General features: G+C 32.5%; 1 protein-coding gene across 1 annotated transcript in view; it reads right to left on the reverse strand.

Annotated features, from left to right (window-relative positions):
- The window catches only part of LOC148271138 (sodium channel protein para-like), a gene marked incomplete at both ends in the record, with an annotated part of 32,002 nt that extends 21,299 nt beyond the window's left edge, over window positions 1-10,703 (reverse strand). Inside the window, 3 exon segments of the mRNA XM_088241789.1 lie at window positions 1,065-1,167; window positions 2,623-2,846; window positions 10,460-10,703. Of these exon segments, the coding sequence (XP_088097915.1) occupies window positions 1,065-1,167; window positions 2,623-2,846; window positions 10,460-10,703 (571 nt within the window).
- Between the last annotated feature and the right edge of the window lie 374 nt (window positions 10,704-11,077).

An 11,077-nucleotide genomic window follows, 5' to 3' on the forward strand; every position in this document is an offset into this window, starting at 1 on the left:
GTTATTTTCAAGTATTTTTCATACCCTTTTTAATTTGTAGTATATCATAATTTTAATTTTTCTGCTTTTGTAAATAATATAATAGTTTAAAATTTAAAAACGTCTTTAAAAAAATTGTTATCTGTATGTCCCTAAATGAGTTTTTAAAAAAAAAAAACTCCTTGGGAATATTGTATATAATTATGTATAATATGTTTTCAATATAATAAAAATAAAAAAAAAAGAACTTACAGTAGACCGATGTAAAAAGTCCGTGCTTTTTACTGTACTACTTGTTTTGCCTTTCAAAGTCGACGTGATAAGACGTGACGGTATTTGCTCCCTCCGCTAATCATTCCCTTTCCTTTGGGGACGGCTTTTTAGTTTGGATTTGTATGGAGTGTTATCTCTATATATTATATCTCAATGTTTTAAAGTGATGTATTTTTTCCTCTATGAGTTTAGTTAGAATCGACATACAATGAGATGCCATGTTGGCTTTTGAATTCAAGAAATATCATGTCGTTTACAGAAAACAAATTATGCTCTGCAGGATATAATATGATTTAATATATGAGGCGTGTTAAAACAAAAATGCCGATCTCCACCATTACATTGGTCTGAAATGAGTTAGCTATGTCAATGGATAGAGAAACGAAAATTCTATTGACAACTGCGTAGGTTTCGGAAAATAAATAGTAGTATATCATACATTTTCGACTCAATGTATTTAGTTCCCCAACAACAATGACAGTCTCATTTACGCTATAGAACGTAAACCAAAACTATACATTAATAAATAAGTAAATAAAATACCGGTTGATCGCAATAAAATATGACTTTTGGCAATAATAATTACATAAAAGAATAAATTATCGTTGCAGTCACGGAAAAGTATTGAAAAAATATTTATTGCATTTTTTCAAAACAGTTCGTTTGATTGTTTTAACGCGCCTCATATGTAACTGTACATTGTCCTTCATTTTAAATTTTACAGTAGATAGCTTTATCTGTAAATCATAATTATTTTTTCAATTATCTTTTTTTCGGTGTTATAATTAAACTAAATCCAATAAAAACTATACCTTTCATATCTACTACAGTCTGTTGTGCGGGTTCTATGAAGGGATTGTCACTCGAATGTTTCAGTACTTTTCCCGCTTCGTCTGTGCACTCTGAACTCATTTCCTGAAATATACCATAATTTGAATTAGTATTGGAAGCTTTAATTTATCAAAATATAAAAACTCACAAATAATCGCAGTCATTCATCAATTTAATAAATTGTTGTCTCTTCACATTACCCAGAATGATCCCACTTATACTTTCAAAGTCTATTTAAAAATTGAAGAAAAGATATATGTTTAGATTTAGTTTCTTTTTCATTGATTATTTATTCTAGTTATCGGGGTTGCGTACATAATAATTTTGTTTTGAAGTATAAATCATTATTTTCACCTGTTTACAAAATGTTCAAATACTTTGATCACAATTTGGCAGTGGATTATTTGGAATCGGACAATGCATGAAAAGTACGATTGTAGTAGACTTTTTTATCTCAGAATTATTCCAAATTCTTCCTGCCACCATCCACTACACTACATAGCTCTGAAAGAATATATGATTTTTGTGCAGTTCTGAGACAATTGATCAACTTATTAAAACAAAAAATCAAAGGGAAATCCTGTCATCGTTTTTGAAACTAATTAAGCAAGTATATTTGATTTATGGTGATTTAAACTACGCGACAGTAAACTTGTCCGTTATTGTACACCACATGCGTCTCATAACAATGTCTCTCTCAGAACAGAAATATTCCCTTCTTTTTTAAAACGTCTTTACTTAATATAATATATCGTTTTGTATAAATGATTTGTATAATATTCACTAGTCTAAAGATTACTATTAGAGGGTAAAAGTGCTAATATTGGTCAAATAAACAAGAGGGTACAAAGTATTTTAATTTAAAACTTATATGAAAATATAAGTTATTACCAAATAAACTAACTAAAGATTGATTATTTTGTAACTTCTCGCAAGGAAAGTAGAACTCCACCCCATTATATGCACAAATATACATACATTACTTCTTCAGGCTTTATTTATGCACGTACGCATTTTTTAAAGAATTTTTAGTTATTCATATATTATACGGCACAGGTGTCTTTTACAATAAAACAGTATAAAGGAGTAAGTAATATAAAAATCAAAACAAAAACACGAATGATTACTCGTGTTACGAGAAAAAGTAAACAATATTAAAAAATATACATGTGGATATAAACAAGTTGGTATAGACAAACAAAATATAAGTTACGGAATAAGTGGCTTTTACAAATCGTTAGTATAGATTCAAGTACTTTTTGAAAGCCTTCTTTTACCCATCGCCCCTATACCGCCTCAACGCACCCCCATTTTTTTCTGGGTCTTCCATCGCCCCCCTGAAGACCTTCAGCGCCCACAGGGGGTGAGTTCGCCCATTTATTGAGAAGTACTGATATAACTATTTATTTAGACACGTTTTAATTCACAGATAGAGAGGTATGTACGTTCTTTCCCTTATTGGCGTATACGTAGTATAGACCAGTGACAATATTGACTTTGATTACTATCCATTGATTTATTTAATTCGTTAAGGCTTACACTGAGATATTCCCTAAGCGGCGGTTTGTGGTTCGTGTCCTGGTACGGGTTCCCGTTGGGGTGACTGGACAGGCTCTGGTTGCGGCTGCAGCGGCCCCGCAGGCGGGACTCCTTGGTCTGCGGAGCCTGCTTCCCGCCCAGCCCGCCCAACCCTCCCAGCAAGTCGCCGTGAGAGGTATACGATATCCTACTCTGGTGAGACGTGTAAGACGAGTGACGGGAACCTGCAATCATTAACAGCCCTTATGATATATATTACGATGGGTCACCGTAGCCATTCCATTCCCGCAAAAACGGTCATTGCTTTGGCCACGCCTCCAATACGTCACGATTCATGTTCATGTTCAACTTTGTTCCAAACCATTCGATTTTTTTAGGACATCGGCATCGTCACGAATATTGACGTCAAAGCTGTCAATGATATTTTTATTACTTTTTAAATTATATGTTGAAATATTTCTCTACAATATCTATATTGATTTTGAAAATACAATTTATTATTATAAATCTATTTTATATATTTTTATCGGTATTCGTAGAATGTGATATTTCTCTATTGCGGAGCTCTTCTTAATTACAGCGTTGCACTGATAGGAATTCATTTTTTTTAAATATAATAAATGTGAGCTAAAGTTTTATTCTTTCTTTTTTTTATAAATATTTACGTTTTTACGATTTACCCAAATACGAAAACTTTGGGAGCCATTTTCAACGAGTTGTAAATAACTCACTATTTGAAAATGGGAACTAAGTCGTGATAGAGCAGAGTGCGAACCTTGGACCTCTGATCCGACACTAATCACGGAACCACAACCCAGTTCAAAATTATATTATTATAATTTCAGTATTATTTTTGCATTCTCCGAAATCCAGTGAAAAGAAATAAATGGCTAGAAATTATAAAGAATTTAAGGAAAGTATCTGATTGGGATCCACCAAAAACTAATATTGATTAATAATATTAGAATATAAACTATTTTAAACACCAAAAATGACTATCCTCAAAAAATTAAAAAACAATAAATAGTAAATAATTTCATTTAAAAAAAATCTTTAATTCATTTATTGTATAAACAATTAACCAATCCAGCATTGTTATTTTTTTAGTATCCATTTTTTTCAAAGTTTTTTTACACAGTACTGTGTGGAATGTATCCACCGTATAAAAAGAGGTCACGGAGTAAACATATTTTCTTATTGTTTTTACTAGAGATGAAACGGATATCCGATAAATATCTGGTATCCGGCTTAATTTACCGGTTAGGATACCGGATAGAAGGTTAATATCCAGCGGATTCCTAATATGCATTAAACTGCAAAAATGACATGAAATCGACGCCACTAAATTAATTTACTGATATCGACCCTCATTATTTAAAAAAAATGCCTTTTTGCCTTAAAACGTTCGTCAGTGTTCAGTATACACTCTAGAAAAAGAATCTAACATGTTTTTTTTTTATTTTTATAAAAAATGACTTTTTAATAATAACAATGCGCAAGGGATAAAACTACCCATTTAATCACCATATTGATATGCAACGCATTGGTCGATAAGTGATCATTGAAAATATCATGATAATATTTAAACAATTTTTTATTTTATGCCCATTCAATTTTTTGTTTTAAACATTTTTAAAAATTGATTTATGCTTTATTAAGTAAGGTTACATCTTAAATATAAGATAAATTTAATATCCAGCAGCCGGATATCCGGTATCCGGCCAAACCACAGTCCGTTTCATCACTAGTTTTTACTCGAGATCTGTTTTGAATTTTGTCATTCAAAAAATACCTTTATTTTCTATGTAAAATACAGTGTTAAAGAATATTTTTTTACAATATAAATATGAGTTTTTTGATAATATGTAGTGTTAGAAATACATGGACTACAATGAATTGTTTCATGCGGAATATGATAAGTATACATGTGGCTATTACTGGAAGCGTGTATTCAAAAAAACGAACAAAAATGTGTTTTGTGTGTACAATTTTTCAAAGGAAATTATTGTACTGTAAATCAAGTGTAAAATATCTCCCGATTTCTGATTAACATATCACAACAGTGACGGAGATCATTTTTGAGAACCGAATATGGAAGTCTGGGCGTTTACAGGACTAACGACTGTTATTAGCCGTTTTTTTTCAAATAATTTTTTTTTTCCACTTTGTGGTATGATATTGAACACTTTTTAGGTATATTTTTTAAAGTTATATGTCAACTGATTTCGATGATAGTTCCTCATCATTAAGACTTGAATCAATTTCAAATTACTCGCGTTGCCATGATAAAATATTGTAAGAAATAAACAGAAGAATGATAGAAAGGATGACGAGGAAGTAGCCTCGAAACCGGTCGACGTATAACTCAAAAGTCAAAGCGTTTTATATAAATTTATAAATCAATAGGTGTTGCTAGCTGGTTTAAGTGCCCACTTTTCATGCTGAGTGACATTTACGATTCTGAGTATGTTTGAACAACCGTTAATATAAGTTTTAGCCTTTGAACGTCACAAAAATCAACAGTGAAAACGCTCCCTCCACATAGCAGAAAACCGTTTTGAAAACCAAGGGTCTTCCTATCGGTTTCGCTCATACAAAAAAAAAATGACAATAAATTAGATACTTTTTAAAAATATAATTTAAATTGCGATCTTAATTGCATTTAACTATATTGACTACTCTTCGATTTTTTTTTTGCAAATCGCATGGAAGGCTTTACCCTTCATAAGACACCTAGAACAAAATGATACATAAATGTATCACCAGGATAAATTGAGGTATTTATTTTCTAAGATTTCATATTAATAATAAGTGTTATGGCAAAAAAGTATCGTTTTTTTTTTACACCACAACAGGCCAAGAGACCCATTTACAGCGGTGAATTACAGCACTTAAACTCCAGGCTTTAGAAAAATCTAATTTATTTTTGTATTCTCACCGGGAATCGAGCCCAGAACCTTCCGTGCGTGAGTCAAGCTTCCACACCGCTACACCACGGAGGCCGCCGTAATAACGCACACTGGTAGATTAGTCTTCTACTTAGGCCCAAATGCAATAGGTTTATTAGATTAATGAATTACATATTTTATAAGGTTGGCAAGACGTAAATTAACATAAAATATGTGTCCTATAAAGGGTTCAGTCGGATATTCCTTCACAAAATCAACAGTTGGAATAATCGAAAAAACATGGATGTTGAAACATGGGCAGAGTGATAAATGCTCCACAATGTGTAAAGTGGACACCTAAATCAGCCAATGACAAGTCATAAACCCTGCGAATGCTTAGACTTCCATTTTTCTTTGTCAAAAATGTTCTCCGTCACTGTTCTAATATGTGAATCTTGATTACTCCCTAGGAGTGAAATCCAGTCCTTCTCTGCAAACATTTGAATAAAGTTAAAATTTTAAAATATCTGATTACTTTTAAGTACATATTAATTAATATATAATATCTACACAGTAAAGCATGACTTAATTAGGTACCTTTGAATGAAGCCAGCAATTAAAAAAGCATATTTTTCTCGTTATTTCAAAGTAAATGTCTTCGATGGGCGGACATAAGGGTATAACTTCATTTTTGATAATTTTACGATTTACTCGTATATGAGAAAATGTTCCTTGTGTATATGTGTATGCCTGCATCGATGGTATTAACACTCACTTACACGACAACTCAAAACTTAAATAAACAAATTTGTGCCGATTAAACTTTGGTTTTAATAAAATAAGTAAGCGCATTTGCGTCATATTTTCAGTGGCACAAACAGTACCAGATGGTAATACAAATAATACACTAATTTCTATCATTCATTGAGTGGTACAAATTAGTTCTAGTAGAATAAGTGGACTTATTTCTGTCCCATATTAATTTAACAGTTCAAGTAGGTACTCTTAAGCGGTTACACAGATGAAATGATCTGTAAATATTAACCCATTTCGCAAAATATGAGTTCCGTAGCTAAATATGCTTTATTAAGTCAGTTCATAACATCTTAGATACAAATATCAAGTTTTAATAACATTACAATTTCTTATCAAAATTTCTCAAGAACATATTTTTTCGAATTAATTAAAAGTATTTTTTTTTATTTTTATTTATTTACAATTTTAAAAAACCCGTTAGGGTTACATTAGAAATTTAATATTGTCTAGTCATTTTATGTCTCGTCTAGTCTAGTTAGTTCAGTCATCATGTGCTTTTTCAGATTGATTTTAAATTTGTCTCCATTAAAAGTTTTCAAGTAGTAAGGTAGGTCGTTGTAGTGTTTAAGTCCATTATGTAGTATTTTTGACTGTCCTGTGTTTGTCTTTGCTTTTTCAATATGATAGTGTTTTTGTTGTCTGGTGTTATATTTATGTATGTCAGCATTTTTGACTAATATTATGTCGTCGTCTTGTATGTTTCCCAGTGTTATTTTGTGCACAATTTTTAAGGTCTCAATTTCAATCCTTATATTTCTTTTATTTCTTCAGGTACCTCATTGTACAACTTCAATCTCTTGTACAATGAGTTTTGATATTCTGTTTTTCTCCTCATTGGTAATCTTATCTTTTGTATCCCTAGTTTCATATGTATGACATTGTTAGTTAAATTTAATATGATCTTTATTTTTTTCATCCCCTTAATTATTTAAGGGGGATTGGAAGCAAATATAGCAAACTCCCGTTTTGGCGTTTTCGAAAAAAATAACAAAAACTGCTAAACTAATGCCAAACAGAGTCTTTATGTTGGAAATGTTATTTTCACTGAACTTAAACTTTAAGATACTAACAAATTAGCTTTAATAGAAACACGAATTCAAAAAACTTTCTTGATATTTGTATGGCACGGCTATTTTGAAAATTTAAATCTCAAACCTGTCATTGGTCGAATAAAATGTTTGTTTCCAAACACTATTTTCAAACCATCAAATGTACGATTTTAAACTACATTTGCAACTCAAGTCATGATTTTTATAAAAATAAAGTTGATAAACCACAGAATGACATCATAACCAAAAAAATTTTTTTTTGGAGTTTGCTATTTTTGCTTCCAATGCCCTCATTTCATGTTTAAAAATTGCTACATTATATTTTATTAGTTGTTTTATTAGGTAGAAAAGTAACACTTTTGCTGATGTACTCTTATGTCCGGCCATCAAAGATATGTTATTGTTATCTCATAATATTCGTAATGGATTCTAATCACCACTTGCTAAAACTTATTCAAATATTTTCGTTTTTTTATGCCAATTCAAGCTGAGGTCATTCATAATCATTGTTATAGCATACAGTATAAGCACCAATATATTGTGTTGAATTGATTAGTTTTATGTATGTACACAAATTTAATAATTATTTGCGAGTGCGAAAATGCCCGTGACTCAATGATTAAAGAATACAGAGGATTAAAATGATACGCTATTTAATTATTTGTCGGCCTCGTGGTGTAATGGTCAGCGCATTTTTCTACCATGCAAGAGGTCTCGGGTTCGATTTCCGACAGGGTTAATATGAAATATTTATTTAATAGGGTGTTTTCACACTTAAATATTTCATAGTTCCTGGACTAGTACCTGAAGCGTAAGACTTAATTATCTTACCTTCGTGTAACAAAAAATGATCAAGATACGCTGCGATTGGTGTACCAATGCAGTGCCCAATGCGCCATTAGGTGTGGATAGGGAATGATAATGATTGAATTTTTCGTAAATTTCTAAATGTAAGAACATTAAAAAAAAACTATTTTTCAGATAAGTACTTTCTCTGTGTCCAGGCGGATGAAGAATATCTATAATTCTGTGTGTTAAAAAGAACCACAGGCCTGGACGAGTGTTTTCGACTCGATGATTGCTCTCAGGTAAAATCATAAATAAGGAAATTAAGTAGAGATGAGTTCGCCTCGTTGTGTAGTGGTTGACGCGTTCGTGAACGAGAAATATTAATTTTAAAGGTTGTTTAAACTGCAATACCGTCGGTCTCGTGGTGTAGTTGTCAGCGCATTTGCATACCATGTAAGAGGCCTCGGGTTCGATTCCCGAAATGGTTGACATGGAATATTTACTTAAAAAGGTGTTTTTACACTAGAATATTTCATAGTCCCTGGACTGGCTCGTGAAACGTAAGACTGATCATCTTACCATCATGTAACAAAAATGATATTTATTCGCTACAATTCGTATACTAATGCCGTGCCCTACACCATCAGTTGCAGAAAGGGAATGATGATGATGATTAACTTTCCTGGACATACAATTCCATTGCAATCGCGGCCTTGGACTCAACGATTTTTTTAATATTCTTAAATCACTCAAATATAGGTTTATATTTGAAGAACCATTTTATTTCACTTAATTAATTTCTCTTCATTTCCCCTTCCGTTTCCCCTTTTCCCCATTGAAGACTAGTATCGATATTAATTAATTTATATACACGCATTGCAAGTTCTATTTTTAATATCTATTTCATTTTAATTGGTAATATTTCCTCTAATACGTTTTTTAAACGACTATAAAATTATAATTTATAAATAACACGTGTCATTTTATTGATTTCTTGGATGAAATTGTCATTTGGCAATAAACTAATAATAAAATAATTTTGTGAATTTTTAAACGCGGAAACTACAGAAGTTAATACCTAATTTCAATTTCAACCCAATGTAAGTTATTCCTTTTATAAATATTAAATAATACTATAGATTGCTCGGAAGCGTTAGGCTTTATAATATTTCGTGTCCCACATAGACCAACGAGGCTCATTTTTTGTTGGACAGTCATCATTATAATAATTTTATCATTCATTGAATTCCTTAGATGCTATCGGTGACTTACAAATAAATAAAGTAATTAATGAAATCTGTTTTATATTTCGCCCGATGCCGAGTACCAATATACTTGAGTAAATTATGAACTTTATCCTTATTTTTTTATTTTTCCCTTGTGTTTTGTATTTGTACTCGTATGTTGTATTATTTAAGTAAGTTACTATGTATGTATTCTCTGCGTCCAGGTGGATGAAGAATACATTTCGGTGGATGAAATAGAACTAAAAGCCCGGTCGAGTGTATTCGACTTGATGGCTACTCTCAGATAAAACTCTTGAAAAGGGAAATCGGGGGAAGATAAGTCTGCCTCGTATTAAAAATATTGAAATTTACGAAGCTTAACAGGGGAGAGTGGTTCTCTATTAGATCGGCTATACCTAATACTTAATTGTTGGTTATCATATCAGTCCAAGATATTCTTTACGTTCTACGATGGATTCACATTTTAAATGCTTTAAGGCGGTTTATTATATTAACTTTTAGAGTCCACGCCTCTACACCGCACAGTAAGATAGACCATATTATATGAAACATTTGACCATTCATTGTCTCAGCTCAAGGTTTATATTATCGTCACAAAGAAGATTTTTCATTTTGTTAAATCCTGTTAGGGCTGCTTCTATTCTGCATTTTATCTCAATGTCGGGGTCTAGACTTTGAAATATCAACCTTGTATATTATAAGCAAGGTAAAAAATAATGCAACTCCCATATATATTTTTTTAAAGTAGTGCGCAAGGCATCGCATTGGTACAATAAATGCAGCGTGTTTCTACCATCTGTTACATGATGGTAAAGGGATCAGTCTTACGCTTCAGGAACAATAAAATATTACAGTTTAAAAAAACCTTTGCAGTCAATATTTCACATCCACCCCGCTAGGGATCGACGCCAGGACCTCAATAATGGTAGGCGAACGCGTTAACCACTACACGACGATAAAGACTTAGTTAAAATAAATAAAAGTCCTCTGTATTCTTTATTTAACCATGTGTCTGCTGTTATATAGTTAGTACCGCGTGCAAACTAACCTAAATTAGCATAATACACAGGAACAATGATGGCACCATTCTCTTCAGACATCGGCGTGACAGCGTTGGAGTCGTCCGCATACGGCAGGTGTTCCTGGGCGTCCAGGTACGTGGACAGCACGAGGGGCTTCCGGTCCGCCCCGGGGGGCACCAGGCGCCCCCGGCCGTTCCGGAGGGTGAGCTGGTGCGAGCCCCGCGAGCCCCGCCGCAGGTTGAAGGGAGACCCGGGCAGGGACAGGCTGGCCTGCAATACACACCACGCTCAAAACACCCCTCCAGAAAAGTTGAGAAAACAAGCACGGAATGAGAAAAATACAAGACCAGAATGATTGAGTTAGGGTCCGTTGCATCAAAAAATATTAAAGTCAAATATTGCCAGCAATGTCTAAAATATGTTTTAATGGGCGAACATTTATTTCCTAAAAGTTTTGATAGATCTAGTCAAAGATTAAGTAGTTAACTTAAAATCCCTTATTGTAAATCCAGACTCGGGCAAAGACACTCATTTTTATAGCTCCAAAATTGTTCAATGCATTTCATTTGAACAGTATGATAGATATTAATTACTTGAATATATTTCGATTGAATTTTTGTTGAAATTATTTTTTATTATTTCTT

The sequence above is a fragment of the Micrasema longulum genome, unplaced genomic scaffold, assembly GCF_059751315.1.
Source record: "Micrasema longulum isolate JH-2025_06_02 unplaced genomic scaffold, ASM5975131v1 h1tg003077l, whole genome shotgun sequence".
Taxonomy (NCBI): Eukaryota; Metazoa; Arthropoda; class Insecta; order Trichoptera; family Brachycentridae; genus Micrasema; species Micrasema longulum.